The sequence below is a fragment of the Lethenteron reissneri genome, chromosome 53 (assembly GCF_015708825.2).
Source record: "Lethenteron reissneri isolate LAM-NWPU_2019-01 chromosome 53, ASM1570882v1, whole genome shotgun sequence".
In the NCBI taxonomy this organism is placed as follows: domain Eukaryota; kingdom Metazoa; phylum Chordata; class Hyperoartia; order Petromyzontiformes; family Petromyzontidae; genus Lethenteron; species Lethenteron reissneri.
Genome location: NC_083831.1, coordinates 9,951,042 through 9,971,212, shown reverse-complemented (window position 1 = coordinate 9,971,212; position 20,171 = coordinate 9,951,042). Strand labels below are relative to the sequence as shown.

Genomic DNA, 20,171 nt, shown 5'->3' with positions numbered 1-20,171 from the left:
AATGCATAAATTATCAGAGTATTGTTTTTTGTTTGCATTTGACTGCAGGTATTGTGGTTAATGTAAGCATGATTCCTTGCAAAAGGTGTCAGTTTTGTTGCCAGAAAAAAGGGGAAAACCCCTATTAGTATATTTTGGTACTGGCAAAGGAGATCCCATGATGTAGCTGCTCACCCCGAGCTCTCATTACTCTGGTATTGCGTTGTCTTTGAACTGTGCGCCTTTTGGCGTCATCTGGTCGAACACCATATGAGACTAGGCTCCAAAGAAAGCTGTCTCTGGTGCGGACCAATCAGTTTCAAAGACAATGCATAAATTATCAGAGTATTGTTTTTTGTTTGCATTTGACTGCAGGTATTGTGGTTAATGTAAGCATGATTCCCTGCAAAAGGTGTCAGTTTTGTTGCCAGAAAAAAGGGGAAAAACCCTATTAGTATATTTTGGTACTGGCAAAGGAGATCCCATGATGTAGCTGCTCACCCCGAGCTCTCATTACTCTGGTATTGCGTTGTCTTTGAACTGTGCGCCTTTTGGCGTCATCTGGTCGAACACCATATGAGACTAGGCTCCAAAGAAAGCTGTCTCTGGTGCGGACCAATCAGTTTCAAAGACAATGCATAAATTATCAGAGTATTGTTTTTTGTTTGCATTTGACTGCAGGTATTGTGGTTAATGTAAGCATGATTCCTTGCAAAAGGTGTCAGTTTTGTTGCCAGAAAAAAGGGGAAAAACCCTATTAGTTTATGGGCAGTGTTGAGTTTATGGGCAGTGTTGAGTCTATGGGCAGTTTTGAGTCTATAGGCAGTGTTAGTCTATGGGCAGTGTTGAGTCTATGGGAAGTGTGAGTCTATGGGTAGTGTTGAGTCTATGAACAGTGTGAGTCTATGGGCAGTGTTGAGTCTATGGGCAGTATGAGTCTATGGGCAGTGTGAGTCTATGGGTAGTGTTGAGTCTATGGGCAGTGTGAGTCTATGGGCAGTGTTGATTCTATGGGCAGTGTTGAGTCGATGGGAAGTGTTGAGTCTATGGGCAGTGTGAGTCTATGGGCAGTGTTTAGTCTATGGGCAGTGTGAGTCTATGGGCAGTGTGAGTCTATGGGTAGTGTTGAGTCTATGGGCAGTGTGAGTCTATGGGCAGTGTTGAGTCTATAGGCAGTGTGAGTCTATGGGCAGTGTGAGTCTATGGGTAGTGTTGAGTCTATGGGCAGTGTTGAGTCTATGGTGCAGTGTTGAGTCTATAGGCAGTGTGAGTCTATGGGCAGTGCTGAGTCTATGGTGCAGTGTTGAGTCTATGGGCAGTGTTGAGTCTATGGGCAGTGTTGAGTCTATGGGAAGTGTTGAGTCTATGGGCAGTGTGAGTTTATGGGCAGTGTTGAGTCTATGGGCAGTGTGAGTCTATGGGAAGTGTTGAGTCTATGGGCAGTGTGAGTTTATGGGCAGTGTTGTATGTATGTACGTTGAACTTCTTTCGCACCGTACGTCGCAAACCGTGCTCATCGAAGGTGCGAAGCGCTGAAAACCAGCGCCTCAGATCGAGTCCGAGCTCGAAGCCCCAGCGACGCTACAGATGTGTCACTGGCCAACGGGTCTCTAATGGCCAAACGAGCACTCGGCCACAATGGTTGATGTGGGCCAGCGGTGGCAGTCTGCCGCTCGTTGCCGAGGTCTGCGGTTCGAATCTGGCGGCCGCCCGTCCTGGCAAATGCTGCGTGCTGAAAATATCCGTAACAATGCAGAGCCCGTCTGCTTCACGGCGGTCCTCGAAGATCCCCGTGACGTCATTCTCAAGAGTTGACCATTGTGCCATCTTAGAAAATTACCCAAATCCCCCCCCCCCTCTTCCCTCTATCCTCAGTCTCCTCTTAGTAAGTCAGTTATCTTTTCACCCCCCTTTGCCGCCTTCCCTTTCCCCCCCCCCCTCCCATGTAAGTCTTCACACCCCCACCCCCCTACCTTTATGCAGGGTCCCATCCCGTTGCGCCGAATTCGAATTCTCACAGATTTTCTGTCCCCGCCTCCAATGTTCTGATTTTCATCGGCGTAATATACTGGGACCCACGTTTTGTGGTAAGATTTTTTTTTATCTACTCAATTTGGATTATGCACACGCATAGCGGACCAGGCGGTGCGCCACCTCGCGCCGCAACAGGGACGGCTGTCACAGGGGTAGTGCCCCTTTTCCCTGCGCGCTGAGGTCAGACGTTGACGCGCGGTGCTTCGATGCGTTGTTGGAGGGCGCTCTATCAGAGAACCAATCAGCCGGTAGTATCGGTTGTGCCGAGTCGGTGCGGGGGGGGGGGGGTACGTGGAGAATGTACTCATGAACCGGTCACTAATGAGCTCTCCAATGATGGAGTTTTTAGACAATGGACTAGGAGAGTAGTATTTGTACAGTCCTTCAATAAACATTTTAAAAATATATCTATTAATATTAGGCTGAATCATTAAAGACTTACGGCATTAACCGGAATCTGCCTTCAGTAACTTGATTACATTCACACGTTACTTGATGAGCAGCTCAAAGTCAGATTGGATTGTCGGACTCTACGATGGGGTCTTTAGACGATAACACCAGCAAACCAGTCGCCGAGTCTTTAGACAAAATACAATTTCTGATGGGGGTCTTGAGTCGACAGGCTGTCAGACCCTGGTCTCTTAAAGGAGTCTCGAGACATTAAACCGTCAGAATGGAATCTGACGTCAGTCTTGAGAGCACAGACCAGACGGACCAGTTGTCTTTATCATATTTAAATAACGAGGGCAGCCCATCCTTCATAAGGTCAGCCTGTCGCACCGAAATCGGGTTGCTGTTCGCGCAATTTCTGTCCCCCTCCAATCACTCCCATTTGGCGATCGGTGTATTATACCGGCCTCGCGTTGAGTTGCAATAAAAAAATGTAAAAAAACGAGGACAGCCTCCAACGTCACCTTCTCCGAGAAGAGTTTAAAAGGCTTCAGCATGGGATGCGTTTTAGCCTCTGGATCCTCCGCCTCTCCATACGTCCACTCTTGGGTGATCTGCAACGACGACCGGCAAAGAATAGCAACACTCAAGTGAAGGAAAATTGTCGTCACGGAATAATAATAATTTCACTCAGAGGTCACAAGGTGCTGTGCAGAAAGAGAAAAAGCGGGCTCAAATCCAACCGCCAAAACAAAGTATTTACAAAAAATACAACAAAGTCCTTACAAATAAGTGTGATGGGAATCACCTGATAATCTATTGGCGGTGGGTGTTTTTCCCCCCCCCCCCATAATGCAATGCGGTTTCAATTAGCCACCATCTTTGCTCACACTGGCTTGTGTACATTTTGTAATTGGCAATTAAAGCAAAGTCATCTGATTTGTTTTCTTCAAATTCAAACAAGCTCGTGATGGTAATTTCCCATAATTTTTATTTACTTTTAAGTTTTGATGTTGAGATGAACATTACAATACTAATATTTAATCATTAGTTACATGTATAGTCATTAAGTCATTGATTAAAATCAATTGAGGTGCTTCTGATACACGACTTATGTTTGTGAAAAAAAATATTTCTCATGAGACACAATTGTTTTTTGATCTCGATTGTATATTTTTTTTATCCACAATTTCCCTTTGCTTCAACGCTGTCCGATGTTTTGTTTCGGCCACTGTGTTGACCCGGGTCACTCTTACAGAATGAGACTCGTCCCCGCCGCCCGGTTACACAAAATAAACTTGAAACATGTGCACGAGCATCGATTATTTTCGATCGGTACAAGTGAATTACAATGTTAGTCTCCTTGACCGCCCACTGCATCCACTGGGGGATGGTGCAATCACCACTTTCCTTTTACGAAATAATTGAGATGCATCACGGTGGGGTCTTCTTTTTCAATTCGCGTGCGTTTCATGCGTATGACCGTCAAACGCCTCGTCTGTCAGTTGTGCAATGTTCCTTCAGGACCCCTGTCATCATTCTCTGCAATATTGACGTTTTGATTGTCTTTTGTTGTTGTTGTTGTCGCTGTCGCTGCTGCTCGTGCACCACAACGAATCGCCCGTGCAAAACAGCCGGGCAGCCGGCTCAACGGGACCACCCCCCGTGTAACGAACGAACCGAACTCAAACTTTGTGATCGCTACACCCTCCGGGAGCCATTCATTCAGAATCAGAATCTTTATGAAGAGCGGAGGAGAAATCCGGTGAGCTGTGAAGCTCTTTTTCAAAGATGTCCGGTCGGGGTACGGGGTCAGAAAGTTACAACAACAAACAATACGAAAACCGATTGGAGTGCAAAATAGAGGGAAGCTAATCACTAAAACTAAATCATAGGAGGACAAATTGCATAAGTACATCGATTTATGCAGGTTTTTCAACACTAAATGGGCTCGGCATCAAAACAACAACAACAGTGCCAGGCCACACCAAGGCAACAACACACAGTCCCCCCATTCACTCACCTTGTCCAGTGCCCAGCGGTCGTGAGTGTTCTCCGCGTATTTGTTGATGAGGAAGTCGAGCTTCTCCGGGATGATGATGCTGCGCACGGACACAGCGAATGCGTGGGGACAACGGGCGCGTGGGCACGATGAGCGTGGGCACAGTGAGAGCGTGGGCACAGCGAGCGAATGATGAAGTAAAATGGACTGTGAGACATCCGATCGGATACTTTGTCTCAAGACATGACGCCGAATTCACGATGGGAGAAAATATGAAATACAAATGCGAGCCGCAGAATGTATTAATACGGCTCGGTAGCCGTGAAAAGAAATTTAAAAACATGTACAAATATTATTATAATAACAACCGCGTTCGAGGGAAAGGCGTTTCCGTTTGGACGCGACCGGGCGGCGGAGCGGGGCGACCGCCGGCGTGTACACCGACCTGACCGTGTCCTTGGGCCTCGGCTCGAAGTTTCCGTCGGCGTCGACGGAGACCTGCTTCTCCAGCGCCGCCATGTACTGCGACTCCATGTAGTCGGGGGGCAGCGCGCCCGCGATGCCGCTCAGGCACGGCAGCGCCATCTTGAAGAGCTCGGGCTCGTAGCGCTGTGCGGTGTGTGGGGGGGGGGCACGTGGAGAGACGCGCGGCGGGGCACGAGGGGGGCACAAAGGGGGGGGCACAAAGGGGGGGGTGCACGCGGTCACGGGACGGTGAGCAGCATGGAGGTGCGGGTTTTGCCACGATTTTGGCGACGCTACGAATCTTTTAGACTGGAGGAATCTGATGGGCTATGACGCTCTTTTTCACAGATGTCCCAGTATGGATGGGTGGATGGGTCAGCAAGTTACAGCAGAAAATAATTTTAAAAAACGATCCGATTGCAAGTCACTCAATAAAAATAAATATGAAATACTTTCACGATATAAGTCCAATTCATCAAGCTTGAGCAAGGCAGCAAATACAACAACAAAACAGTCCCAGACCACACCAAGGTAACGCCACACAATAAGTGGTCCCTCAATACGATGGCCACATTATCATTGAACTGTCGACACCACACGGGTCAGGATCAACCTTAAAAATCGCATTTGCAAATGTGTGACTGCTGTATCCAGCACTAGCCTTCCACTTCAGGGTGATATAAGGTCCACGACAGCCGTTTCGTTCATTTTGTAAAAATGTACCAATGATAATAGGTTTTTCCCTTTTCTTCTGGCAACAAAACAGCTGTGTTAAGATGTTAAAACACCAAACCGAAACCTTTTACAATGAATCATGTCTGCATTAACCACAATGCTTGTGGTCAGAATGCAAACAAAAAACATACTCTGATAATATATGCATTGTCCTTGAAAGTGATTGGTCCACACTAGAGACAGCTTTCTTTTGAGCCTCGTCTCAAACGGTGTTAGACCAGAGGACGCCAAAAGGCGTGCAGCCTAAAGACAACCCACTACCAGAGTAATGAGAGTTCGGGGTGAGCAGCTACATCATGGGACCTCCTTTGCCAGTACCAAAATATGATAATAGGTTTTTCCCCTTTTTTCTGGCAACAAAACAGGTGTTAAGATGTTAAAACACCAAACTGAAACCATTTACAATGTCGTTGCTAACGGTAGGCGTCCCAAGATGACATCCGATGAAGAGATCGTTCGCGTGCGAGTGCATTGATGGATTGTTGCATCGCAGGATTTGTCAGAGGTAGCGTCTGCTTGGGGAAGCTTTCATCCAGCAGTGGATCGACCATGGTTGATAATGAATATGGATATTGTGTTATACTTTACTTCTTGCCAAAATACGTGAGGTAGCGAGCACAAATGATAAATAGCTGTTACCAAACGAGTAAGGAGAGCTTGGCGGTTATGTGTGTATGTACGTTGAACTTCTTTCGCACCGTACGTAGCCAACCGTGGCTAATCGGAGGTGCGGGGGAAGGACAACGAACTAAACACAAAAAGCAGTACCGAAGAAAAATTAGTTTTCAACGTAGATTTAAAAGCGCATAGTTCTATGACCTCGTCAGGGTTGTGCTACGCAGCTCTGGAGCGGCACGTGACGCATCGTGCCAAACAATACACGTGGTACAAAGACAAAGATCCCCCGTGTAGCCTTAACAGACTGTCGGGGCAAGTGCTGCTAGCGAGTAGCACCTATGAAGGCCGGAACGGCACACAAGGGGGTGGGTGGCCAGCACCACACCCGACCGCCTTTGTCTCCCCAGTGGCGATGTTTACGCACCGCACCAGGTTCTCATTTGAGGCTGAGTCGACCTAGAGGAGGTCCAGGACCGGTTCAGATAATCGTCACAGGTGTTGGCCGTGAGCGGGAATCGAACCCAGGTCACCGGGTTCATATCGCAGTGTAGCGCTAACCACTACACCACCGCTGCCCACAACCAAACACACATTGGACAGCCAGCCAGAGCTACTGGGAAGCGCTTTGACAAAATGGTTTAACCCAGTGTGGATTGTGGTTATGGCCCACGAGTGCCTGAATGTCACGTTCAAGTGGATTTTGTTTAACCGGGTGGCCAACTCAAGGTTGATGCAGGCCACCGAAATAACAAGCAAATGCGCGAAAATAAAACACAGCCCATGAAGTGAATGGATGTCGCTTGAGGAATCAATGAGCATTGCACGGACATAAATCAACGTCAAATACTAAAATCTCGTGCCGCGCGAGTCGGCCGGGGGCAGTTGATTTTTAGACCGAATAAAAGCACAGACACAATCAAAAGCCACCGACACATGAAACCGAGCGCGTGACGATTACTTTCAGCGAATGCCGATAGCGCAGCCGACTTGAAACAAATGGCTGAACTTTTGACTTAAATCTTTCGTGACTGCAGTAATTCAAATTCTTGGTTCTTTCGGTAAAGTCACGTAGATAAAAAAAAATTATAATAAAAAAATAAAAAAAGCAATAAGCCACAACGTTTCGATCGCAACACAAGCGGTCTTCATCAGGCGGAAAGAAAAGAGGGGAAAAGCCTCCAAATGCAAATGGGTTGGAAAAAAAACCACAAAGCAAGGCACCTGCTGCGCCAGCGACTCGAAGATGCCCCAGAAGAGCTTCCTGGTGAGGTGCAGCTCCTCCTCCGAAGCGACGCCCAAACCCAGCCACCCTCCGGGCAGACAGTAGTAGCGCCAGCACCGCTCGTAGTGGTTGGTGAGCAGCTGCAACCACAACCGCAACGAAACAACGACGGTTACGACGATGGCAACGACGCCACGTTAATATAAAACAAGGGAGCCGTCGCCCTCGTTTTCACCCGCTCTGTCCACTTTCTTTTTAAAATAATCTTCTCTCACCTTCCCCTAAAAACTACGACGTACCCCACTCGCGGTCCCCGCTCGGTGCGGCATCGAGCCTACTCTCCTGCCCGTCTCTAAACCCAGGTGCATGGCGTTCGGGACCGAGGCTCGCGGAGTTTCTCTACCGCCCTCCCCGCGTCGCAGTTTGTGTGTTCCGTACCGGGCTCCCACTGAAATCATTTTTTTTTTAATAAGGTCAGCGCAACTGGACCGACGATCCAGAGGTTGCCGGATTCAATTCGATTCGATCTCCCGGCACAACCTCGGTGGGAGGTTATTCAGATCCCACCCAATTCTCCAAAAGCAACAAAACCGTTAAGACGACAGTTTGGTTCATAGTGGTTCATCTACAGGAGAGTTATACTGGTAGGAACCTCCTGGTTACACCAGCCCACAGAGGATTATTGTGTCCGTCGTGCAGGGAGGGGCTGGGTGGGGAGGGAGGGGCTGGGTGCGGAGGGGAGGGTGGGGAGGGGCTGGGTGGGGAGGGTGGGGCTTGGTGGGGGGTGGGAGAGGTGGGGCCGGGTGGGGAGGGGCTGGTCACCCCGTGGTGCCCTTATAAAACTCAACGTTTAACCTACTCACACCGGCTTGTGCCCGCCCTCACAGTCGGGCATATTTGCGGAATACACCACGCCGCCGTTGACCCTGGCCATTGACCGAGCAACCCAACGTTTCTACCAGCTCCCTCCTCAGGAATGTGTTACTGGGCTAAAAACAAAAAACGGTCCCACAGAGAAACCAGTCCGTTGGCTGATGCGTTTTGTTCGCCGCCGGTCGTGAACTCGGCGCCCCCCCACCTTGAGCGGCATCTTGGAGTGCTCGTTGAGGAGGGGGACGTCGAACGACAGCCGGCGCAGAAGGTGCTGCATCATCGAGGGGCGCAGCTGCCTGCACTCGGCGTTGGCAGCAGGGAGCAGGCGCACAAGAGCGAGAAAGGGGGAGATCGCGGTCTCCACAGGCGCTTCCCCGACATCACCGCGTGCTCGTTACCTGAAAACTAAGCTGCGAACTTTTTCATTTTATTTTACCAGGTAAGGCCACCGAGTGATGTGTCGGAAGCGACCTGGCCACAATTGATGTCAGAACGAAGTGGCTTATCACGTGGACATTGAAAGCAGCGGCCAGATACTCTGAACGCGTGGTGATTCCTAATGCGGAGGTAAAAACTGGAAGACCCGGAGAAAAATCCACGCGGCCGCGGGGAGAACACGCAAACTCCAAATATACAGGCGTCAGGGTCAGGATTGTAACCACGACCTCTTGCATACCAGGCGAGGGAGTTAACGTTTCGCCACCGTGGCACCCCGACGGATTCCGGCTATGAGGGGCCTACGGCTAATTGGAAGGATGTATTATTACATTTTGCAAAGAAAGAATATCGAAGTCATCGAACATATTGATTAATTTACCGATGTAAAATGAACACATTTATTTGACTCAAGGTAAATTCACCAAACTTCAGATCACTCGGCTGCACTCTCTCCAAGCTTCAGTCGTGGCAAAGTGTCCGAATGATGTCATCGTGATCGAAGGACGAGACTCGTGAGAGTCCTTCCCGGGTGAACGAGCGTCACAACAACAACAACAACGCCCCCCCTCCCCGCTCCGTGTCCCCCCGCGGCAAAACCGACCCGCAGACGGAGATGAGGCAGTCCTCGATGGCGTCCCTCTGCGCCTTGGTGAGCGAGCGGCCCTTGGAGAGCTTGTACACGGTGTGCAGCATCGAGTCCACCAGCGTGGCGTGGTGCTCCGTCTCGGCAAACAGCGGCGCGCACTTGGTGATGAGCGGCAGCACCGCCGTGCTCAGGTAGCGGTACATCGCCAGCGCCATGTCCGTGGAGCTCAGCAGCGGCTGGAGCGTGGCAGCAAGGGAGGGATGAACGGAGGGGGGGGACGCGGGGTGGGTGGTGAGTTGTTAGGGGTGGTGGAGTTCGAGCTCAGTGAATTTTTTTCCCGCCCAGGGAAACCGGAGCCAGGGGGTCCCGGCAACGAGGCTCAAGGGGGGCCGCCGGGGTTGGTTTTTCCACTGCGGGAGATGAGCCGTGCCGTGCCGATCAACGTCACACCCCGCCCATTGGCCCTGGCCCTGATTGGCCTGGAGCCAGATTTAGACGACGTCACGGGTTTAACTTCTAGCTCGGCTCAGCTCATAGCCGGTGGAAAACCGTCCGCACCGTGAGAGCCCCCCACCCCCACGTTGTGCTAGTGGCTAAAAGGGGGATCAAAGTGTCAAAACCGGAGGGAAAAGTTTTATTTTTCGATTTAAAGCTTTCATGACTGCAGAGATTCATATTCTTGGTTCTTTCGCAATCATCATCAGGTGTGATGATGATTGCTTGTGTTGCAATCGAAACGTCGTGAGAATTGTATTGTTTTATTTTTATTAATTTATTATTTCCCTTCTACGTGACTTTACCGAAAGAACCAAGAAAAGTTTTACTCCAACGCCTCAAGAGCGTTACCCTGGAGGGCTGAGAGAGACAATTAAAGCATCTGTGAGATGGCTCGTGGAGCTGCGCGGTGCCTGAGGGACAGTTTATCATAGGGTGGGCATGGTGGGATGGGCAGGGTGGGATGGGCAAGGTGGAATGAGCGGTGGGATGAGTGGTGGGGTAGGGGTGGGGGTGGCTCACGTTGTCAAGGGAGGCGGCTGCGCGCAGGTCGGGCAGGAATCCGATGTCCAGGAGGTGCAGCAGGAACTCGCGGCTCTCGATGCCGTACACGCGGTCAAGGAAGAGCACGATGGGCGCCTTGTGGTCCGGGCAGAAGCCGGCAGACATGCGCGGTTGCACCACGCCACCGTCTGCCGCCGAACGCAACCACACACACACACACAACACGTGCGCACGCACATTCACTCTCCCACTCTCTCACTCTCTGTCAGGCTCACGAACTCTCACACTCACTAACTCTCACACTCACTAACTCACACACTCACTCTAACACTCTCTCACACACATGCTCCCACTCACTTTCTCTTACAATTCACTTATGCTCACACTCACTGTCTCTCACACTCACTGTCTCTCACACTCACTGTCTCTCACACTCACTAAATATCACACTCACTCTCACACTCTCCCACTCACTATCTCACTATCCCACTCTCTCACTCTCTCTTCGGCTCACAAACTCACACACTCACGAACTCTCACAATTACGAACCCTCACACACACTCACTCTCCAACAATCACACTCACAAAATCTCACATTCACTCACTGACTCTCACACTCACTAAATCTCACACTCTAACACTCTCCCACACACACATGCTTACTCTCCCACTCACTCTCTCTCACACATTCACTTACTCTCACACTCACTAACCCTCACACTAACACACTCTCCCACTTACTCACTCTCACACTCACCCACTCACATTCACTCTCAGAATCAGAATCTCAATTTAGAGAGACGGAGAGAGATTGCGTTTCCATACCTCTGTGCCCTTGCCCAAACGATCGACACTTTCAAACCACAGACATTTCAAGTGACCCGTCACGGAACGGCTAAATCACTCATCCTGCAAGAAGCTCTCAGCTTTCGTTCCCCGTGCCATAGCCCAACTCCCCGCGTCCGTTTTCACAAAAACTCTCGGAAAACTTCTGTCGACTTCGGGAAACGTCCCAACTGCCATCTGTCACAGCTACGGCGTCGCCATTTGTTGCTGGCCGCTTAAACGTTATCGCCCTCGGGGAACGGTGCTCAACAATCGTTTAAATACATATATAATAATGACCATGATGATGATTGAACTACCAAATAAAGCACAAATTCGGCCGCAGTTGGAGTCCTGTTGTGCCGCATCTCCGATTAGCACGGTTGGCTACGTACGGCGCGAACGAAGTTTCGACATACGTACGTACAAACAGACTGGCAACTCAGACACCCAGAAAGGCGGGGGAGCGGGCGGGGGTGGCGGCACCTTTCCCGATGGTGGGCATGTTGAACGTGATGCTGATAACCCCCTCCAAGTCTTCCAGGGGCACCAGGGATCGTAGGATTGCTCGGATTCTCAGCGCCTCTCCCTTCCCGGCTTGGATCAGCTGTAGGGAACACGTCGGGCAAAGAAGGGAGGCGGGTGGGGGGTGAGGGCCTTCCCCCTGTGAGCTAGCGCCGAGGTTTTTCGCGGCTGTTGCCGCGTCGCTCGCCGCCGTCTTGTCAGCGTTGTAGCTGAGCCGCTTGTGCGTTCCCAGATTCAGAGGTGACCCTGCAACTTGCAAGACGTCACAGAACGGTAAAAGGGTTGGGCACGTAATTAAGGAGGTGGCCAGATGGGGTCAAGGGTCAGATGACTGTGCTTCAGCCTTACGGTGGACGTTGAAGATCCTGTGGCATCTTTCGCACAATGTGCTTCGCGTCATGGTCCAAATTTTGTCAAGTTGGTATAAAAAAACGATGACGTACACGCGCGTACGTCATCGGAATGGGAAAGGGTTAATGAAACGATTGAAGGTCCCGTCAATTCGCTGCACTTGAAAACTTGGCTCAACTCTGGCCGTCTCTGCCTGTGATCGAGCGGTGCCGGATCGGTGCTCTGAAGCCCCAAATGGTCCGGGACCCCCCCCCCCCCCTCGAACATGTTGCGTTGTTAAAATGACCGCGGCTCACGCACATGCATCTCTGGTGCGCAGCGTCCGAGCAGATCGATGAGGGCCGAGTAGAAGGAGAGGATGGCGTGGCCGATGTGGAACGACCTCTTCCCCACCTCCTCCTCCTCCGTGCTGACCCTGGGCAACATTGCATCGTCATCACCGACGTTACATTCACACGCACTACACACACACACACTACGCACATAAACACACATACTGCATACACACACACACTACGTACACACAAACACTATGTACACACACACACTATGTACACACACACCATACACACTACGTACACATACAGACTAACTACACACGCACTACACACACACACTACGCACATACACACACACTGCATACACACACACTACGTACACACAAACACTATGTGCACACACACACTATGTACACACACACCATACACACTACGTACACATACAGACTAACTACACACGCACTACGAACACACACACACCACGTACACACGCACACATTCCGTACAAACACACACTACATACACACACACTACGTACACACACACACATTACGTACACGCACAAATTACGTACACACACAGACTACCTACACACACTACACACGTGTACACACACTACGTATACATTACGTACACACACTACGTACAAACACACACATTACGTACACCCACTACGTACACATTACGTACACACGCACACTACGTACACACACATTACGTACAAACACACACATTGCGTACAAACACACACTGCATACATACACACACAGACTACCTACACACGCACTACACACACACTACCCACAATTGCATACACCTAGACGCAAACACATGACACCTACACAAAAAGCACAAGCACACGTACACACACACACGTACGCACACACACGTACACACACACGTACACACACACTCGTATGCACACACACACGTGTGTGTTGTTATTTGACAATAACAACACACACGTGTGTTGTTATTTGACAATAACAACAAACACGATTGTGCTTCACATCTGGAAAGTGAATGGCAACTTTAGGGAGGAAGAAATTGTTTAAATAACACAAGCATTAAACAAACCGACAAAAAAAATCATTATTTATTCAATCCCCTACACGAAGGAAAGTGTGGATAAGGGTTTTAACTGAAAACCTGTTAAGGGATGCGATGAGAATACGGGACAACACCACACACACACACGCTCCGCTAAATAGAGTCGTTAAACAGTTCAAAGTGCAATTCGTCGTTAGTTCCTCGAGTTGTTTTGTTAATTTAGATGTGAAACGACATGACGGCTCAAACGTGGCCTGAGTCTTACAGGGAAAAAGGTGAGATGCATAACAACGATTTGTTGTTACGCGAGTGAGCAGACAATCACAATCGAGCATGCAAGTTCACATGGGGGACGGGGTGACCCGGTGACTCAGGAATCAGGAGACGCTGAACCAGCAACGCCGAGTTCCAGACCAGGTTCCAGCGGCTGCCTGTGATTCAACCGGGTTCTGAAGTGTAGCGAGATGCTGGTCTCGGCTCGGTCACGAATGACTCGCGTAGATAGAGACCCACAGACTCACACAGAGACCGATAGACTCGCATAGAGACCCATAGACTCGCATTTAGACCCATAGACTCGCATTGAGACCCATAGACTCGCATTGAGACCCATAGACTCGCATAGAGACCCATAGACTCGCATAGAGACCCACAAACTCACATAGAGACCCATAGACTCGCATAGAGACCCACAAACTCACATAGAGACCCATAGACTCGCATAGAGACCCACAGACTCATATAGGGACCCATAGACTCGCATAGAGACCCACAAACTCACATAGAGACCCATAGACTCGCATAGAGACCCATAGACTCGCATTGAGACCCATAGACTCGCATAGAGACCCATAGACTCGCATTGAGACCCATAGACTCGCATAGAGACCCATAGACTCGCATTGAGACCCATAGACTCGCATAGAGATCCATAGACTCGCATAGAGACTCAGACTCGCATAGATTGAATAGTGAAAAAACCAGGTTCTTAAGTGTGACGAGTTGATGGTCTAGGCCCAGTTACCACTGACTGTGCACAAAAATAAATCTAAATACTCATGGTTCGCGAGTTAATTTTGAATAATATTACTTTTTACACCACAATCTCTGTTAGATTCCGCCGAGAGAAGAATTGTAAGAAATTTGGAAACAGGTGAAGCGTTTACACCATTGGAACCTCATTTGCCAGTAAAAATATGATAATTGTTTTTTTATCCTTCTATCAGGCAACAAAACTGACACCTTTTTACAAGGAATCATGTTTACATAGACCACAATACCTGCAGTCATAATGCAAACAAAAAACATAACTCTGATAATGTGCACTGTCCTTGAAGTTGATTGGTCCACACCCGAGACAGCTTTCCTTAGAGCCTAGTCTCACATGGGTTGCGCCTTTTGGCGTCATCTGGTCCAGTGGCAGCTGTCCCTGTGTGTGGCACAGGGCGACTCGGCACCTGGCTGCCAGTAAAGGGGGGGGGGGGGGTGATGATTGCTGCTGTGTGTGATCCCAATTGAGAAAACATGCGGTGTGATTTATTCGAATTTGGAAAATGACACCACATGCAAGCAAATGCGGCTTTGGAAACGGCTGACGCCGTTATTTCTCCGTCTATGTTCAGTTCTCAAACGCAGTTGCCGTGATCGGCCTCTTCTGGGGATGAGCGTCACATGAACACACGAGCATTGTTTGGGACCATTTCTGGGGTATTTTCTGATTTTGTGAATGATCTAATAACGCTTAATAATTGTCCGCGCGTTCGCGCAAACAAGAACGACGTCACCCGATAACCACGGGGATGACCGCAGTTCGCGTGATGGTTTATCACGCGCCGATATTCTCTGTTGAACATGGGCCTCCGGGGGTATTAAGAATGTAAGGGAGACAAAGTGACAATCACACGCACACTTAGTTTGCACGGACACACACGCGCGGGGATTATTAACCGTGGAGGTTACGGAGACGACAAACTGCAGCGCCCACGTGAAACACTCTAGCCCACGTGAAATATCGCAGGCCACATAAGCAGCAGCGTGATGTATTTTCCGTACTCCATGGGGGTGGCGGAAAGCTGTCGGTCGAGGAGCCGTCACATTCTATGGAGCTGCTTATGTGGCGCGAGATATATGCGGAGTTGGTGGGGGGGTGGCATCTGTGGGGGGTTTGCAGTCCCACGATGCAGTCTCCCGAGGGGGGAGGGTTAGGAAGGACTCTCCGCCCGATGCAAAACCGTGCGACCGTAATGATTACCCCATGGCACTGCTCTTTTGAGCAAAGTCTTCGATGCGGCTCCTGGATTTACTGGAGGCCGGCGAGACAGCAGATGTCAGAGAGGGGACAAAGAAGAACAAATAAACGACAACGCAGAAATGTGACATGAACAGCGGCGGAGGCGGTGCTTACGGAGTTCTGGACAGCGAATACAATTTTTTACACAAAGTGGGGATACAATGTAAATGTACATTTGTGCGAGTTTACAAATATCCTCCTGCAGGGGGGCTCTCTCTCGAGCTCCGCCAAGTGGGGGTTCTTTTGCCAGTGAGCGGCAGGAGCAAGCAACCGCTTGCTCCTGCCAATCGGTGTGCGTGTGGTTTCTGGGTCGGGTCGCGTGCTCAGCACGGCAGTAGTCCCTCGGTTGACGCCTTTGATCCGTTCCACGAAAACTGCCGTTGACCGGAATAACTGTTCATCGAATTTACTCGTGAGTTGAAAAATAAGTAAGAACAGTCACTGAGTCTGCACGAGAGCTGTTACCACTGCTAAAACAGATAACGTGATGTTAACAAAGCCGGTGGAGGTACAAACGTTCATGAATGGCCGTCGCTGATTGCGCTGACTGGCTGCGGGCACGGCTCGGCCCAACTTACGAGCGCTTGGATTGGCCGAAATTGCCCACCCCCCCCCCCCCCCGTGTGTAATGTAAACATTTCCGTTGTTTGTATTTGCAAATAATAATAATAATTTACAACCCCTTTTGTCAATTCCCCTGCTGTAATGAAGATATTTCCGCGCCGTGTTGGCGTTGTTTAACCGTACTCGGGGGGCGGGTGGGGGAGGGGGGCTAGAACCAGTTCAGATTCCACTCGCCACCGATGTTAGCCCGTGGCCAGCAATCGAACCACTGCCCAGCACGTGAGAGGCATTCGAGTACGCGTGTGTTGACACGGTGTCTGTACGTGTACACGTTGACATGCGTGCACGACCCATCGGTGATTTTAGGGTCCCGCCACCCAATGATCCCACCAAGTTTGTGCGGTCAAAGCCCTCCACCACCCCGACGTGGCCAAAACGAACGGATCGTCGCGTTTGAGACTAACGCGCGGTGTGTAGCACGCATGTAAGTGTAACACGTGGCGTGTAACACCCGACGCATAACACACGTGTAAGTGTGACTTGTGGCGTGGAGCACACGTGTGAGTGTAACACGTGGCGTGTAACACCCGGCGCATAACACACGTGTAAGTGTGACATGTGGCGTGTAGCACGCGTGTGAGTGTAACGCCCGGCGTGTAACACAAGCGTAACAGCGAGGCCGACTCACGGGGCTCCGCGCTTGTGGCCTGCCACGGGCGGGGCGCTGCGGTCGGGCTCCTCCGCCACTTTGATGGCGTCCTCGATGGCCAAGAGGAGGCCCTGGCCGCCCTCTCCGCGCAGCGCCGGCCCGAAGCACTCGGGCCTCCGGATGAGCAGCCGCACCACCACGTTGGCGTTCTCCTCCACGCTCTCGCCTGCACGCACGCGGGACGGAGACATGGGGGCGTGGGGGAGGGGGGCACTAGCATCGAGCCGAGCTCGTGTCCCGACTGCCGGTTCGCTCTCGGTTCAGCACGTGCGGCCGCCCTGGTTATTACCGTGGGTGCGTCAACGTTCGCACCTCCGATTAACACGGTTGCCTACGTACGGTCGGTGAAACAAGTCCAGCGTGTATTTTTTTGGGTGCCGCTTGCGTGTCTCTCTCTCTCGCCTTGTGGTGAGATGTTAACTACCTCGCCTGGTATGCAGGAGGTCATGGGTTCGATCCCGACCCTGACGCCTGCTCTATATTTGGAGTCTGCGTGTCTCTCTCCCCGTGGTCGCGTGAATTTTTCTCCGGCTCCTCCGGTTTTTCCCTCCACATTTAGATTCAACGTGCCGTTCAGAGTATTTTGGCCGCTATAGATTTCCACACGACGATAAGCCACTTCGTTGAGCCTATCATTTGCGATGGCCACGTCGCCACTGAAAACGAGCTATGCACAGCTAGGCATTGGCAAGGTAAGGTAAAAGTGTAAAAAAAACGAGCCTACCTTTACCCTACCTTTTACCTTACCACAATACAATCACTCTACCCTACCTTTTACCCTTTAGCAGGTAAGGTAAAAGGTAAAAAGCAACGAGCCTACCTTTACCCTGTTACCCTTTACCCTTACTCCTTGGCATGTCGACACCTTTACCTTTACCCTTTTACCCGGTAAAAAGGGTACAATTACCTTACCTTGCCGAGGCCTATGCACAGCTAAGTGGGGCCTTACCTGGCCAAATCTAGAAACAAATAAAATACTGTTTTATAGTTTAGACTTTTTTTTTTTACGTACAAAGCCGGCGGTAACCCTGCCCAGGCCGCGGCCAACGCCTGGCCGGCGCTCCTCACCGTTGACGAAGACGGCGAAGCGAAGGAAGTCGAGGAAACGCTCGCCCTCGATGGGGTTCCAGCCGATGTCAGGGCCACCCGCGCGCCAGCAGCATGGGGCTGCTCTGCAGGCCGCAAGCCGCCAGGTACTTCACCACCTTGCATGCGCAGGACGGACACGCGCAGGCGCGCGGTGCGGCGTGCGTGGGTTAGGCGCAATGACGCGACGCCGCATGCGGCTGCCCAGTCGCTCTGTATGTACGTACGTGCGTTGAACTTCTTTAGCACCGCGTGTGGCCAACCATGAAAATCGGAAGTGCGGGGAGGTGGGGGAGGCACAACAAACTAAAACACAAAAAGCAGTCCTGAAGAAATTAGGTTTCAACCTAGATTTTGAAGAAAACTTTTGCTCGTGTCTGTTTAGTCTTTATGATTACCACCCAGCATCCTCAACAGCCTCGATGCATCGCTTCAGGGACCGCTCATGGGTTATTTTGCACAGAGCGCAAAGGCGGAGTGTTCTCTTACGAGCGCGTGTCCACGTGTTAGTCCGTTAGTCCGGCCTGCACTGCACTTCTGTGTCGATGGATTTCTTTCTCTCATCATTTACACATTGGGTGCTCCACAATCGTGGACACAAACTGGACTGAGGTGACAAGGCCACTCAACTTAACAGTGGGCCCCACCTAGCAGACACGAGTAGAGTCATATATTAACTTCTGTGACGAATGGGCTTCTGCACAGGACAGAAAGAGAAGGTAGCCAAATTCATGGACTCATAGTTAGGGACTGCACTTTGCAATGTGGTATAATAATACAAATTTACATCCCTTTCTCAATCCACTGCTGGATGAGGGCATCCCCGCATCGTGCGAGTTGCAACGACAACACATTGCCAAGCTGGTCAGTGCGGGCAGGTAAAAGTCGCGGGAGCGTAGACGTGGGAGCATAGTAGTGCAGTACAGCGATTGATTTCGCCGTCGTCATCAGGACGTCCACCGTGCAAGCTTCCAGAGAGTCTACAGCCTTCCGGCACGTGGCAATGCGCCGTTAGTCGGCACGTGGCAATGCACCGTTAGGTGTCACGTGGCAATGTGCCGTTGGGTGGCATGTGGCAATGCGCCGTTGGTCGGCACGTGGCAATGCACCATTGGTCGCCACGTGGCAATGTGCCGTTGGTCGGCACGTGGCAATGTGCCGTTGGTCGGCACGTGGCAATGTGCCGTTGGTCGGCACGTGGCAATGCGCCGTTGGTCGGCACGTGGCAATGCGCCGTTGGTCGGCACGTGGCAATGTGTCGTTGGTCGGCACGTGGCAATGCGCATTGGGTGCCACACTTACCTTCTCCAGGTCGGGTTCCGTCAAGGCGAGAGCGAGTTCGTTGTTGTCCATCACGGACGCCGCCGCCACGTCCAGGGGCGTGGAGCCCTTGATTCCAAACGACGCTGCAATCGGAACGCCGGGGGTGGGGGGTTGGGGTTAGCCAGGCGGCACGACAAAGCTAAGCTTAAAGACTAAACCATTTTTATTTTAACCAGGTAAGGCCCCGCTGAGCTAAATATAGCTCTTTTTCAGAAGCGACCTGGCTATCACAAATGATTGCTAAACGAAGTGGCTTATCATCATGTGGACATGTATAGCAGACAGACACTGTAAACGCGTGATGTTGATTATAAACATGGAGATAAAAACCGGAGGGAACTGGAGGAAGAATCCACGTGACCACGGGGATAGAGAGACATGCAAGCTCCAGGGTATTTGGCTGCTATAAATGTCCACGGGATGAGTCACTTGCGTTGAGCTATCATTTGTGGCCAGGTCGTTTCTGAAAAAGCAGCTACGTAGGCTCAGTGGACCTGACCTGATAAGATAAAATTGCTTCGTAGTGCAGTTATAAGTTTTATGTCATTATCGTCGCGAACGCTGGACGCGGGCCCGGAGATCGGTTGATGGGTACACGCCAACGGGAGCGGCTCACCATTGCCCAGCCCGAAGCTGCTATTCTCCAGCAGGTAGCTCAGGTGCTCAAACATGGACTTCTGGTTCTGCCGGCTGATGCGGCAGAAGTAGCAGAGGAATCGACAGCAGTTCGCCACCATCTTAGGGAAGGTGATCTCCTGTGGGGGGGGGGGCGGGGGGCGGAGGAGGGGGCACATCAACAACCAAGTTATCTTGATAAAGGATTTTTGT

General features: G+C 50.8%; 1 protein-coding gene across 1 annotated transcript in view; it reads right to left on the bottom strand.

Annotated features, from left to right (window-relative positions):
* The window catches only part of LOC133356172 (ryanodine receptor 2-like), a 200,997-nt gene that overhangs the window by 101,133 nt on the left and 79,693 nt on the right, over positions 1 to 20,171 (bottom strand). Inside the window, 15 exon segments of the mRNA XM_061573549.1 lie at positions 2,928 to 3,017; positions 4,427 to 4,505; positions 4,851 to 5,014; positions 7,445 to 7,585; positions 8,524 to 8,614; positions 9,358 to 9,578; positions 10,360 to 10,529; positions 11,654 to 11,774; positions 12,344 to 12,458; positions 15,623 to 15,673; positions 16,914 to 17,100; positions 18,003 to 18,075; positions 18,077 to 18,139; positions 19,323 to 19,426; positions 19,960 to 20,098. Coding sequence (XP_061429533.1) covers positions 2,928 to 3,017; positions 4,427 to 4,505; positions 4,851 to 5,014; positions 7,445 to 7,585; positions 8,524 to 8,614; positions 9,358 to 9,578; positions 10,360 to 10,529; positions 11,654 to 11,774; positions 12,344 to 12,458; positions 15,623 to 15,673; positions 16,914 to 17,100; positions 18,003 to 18,075; positions 18,077 to 18,139; positions 19,323 to 19,426; positions 19,960 to 20,098 — 1,809 coding nt within the window.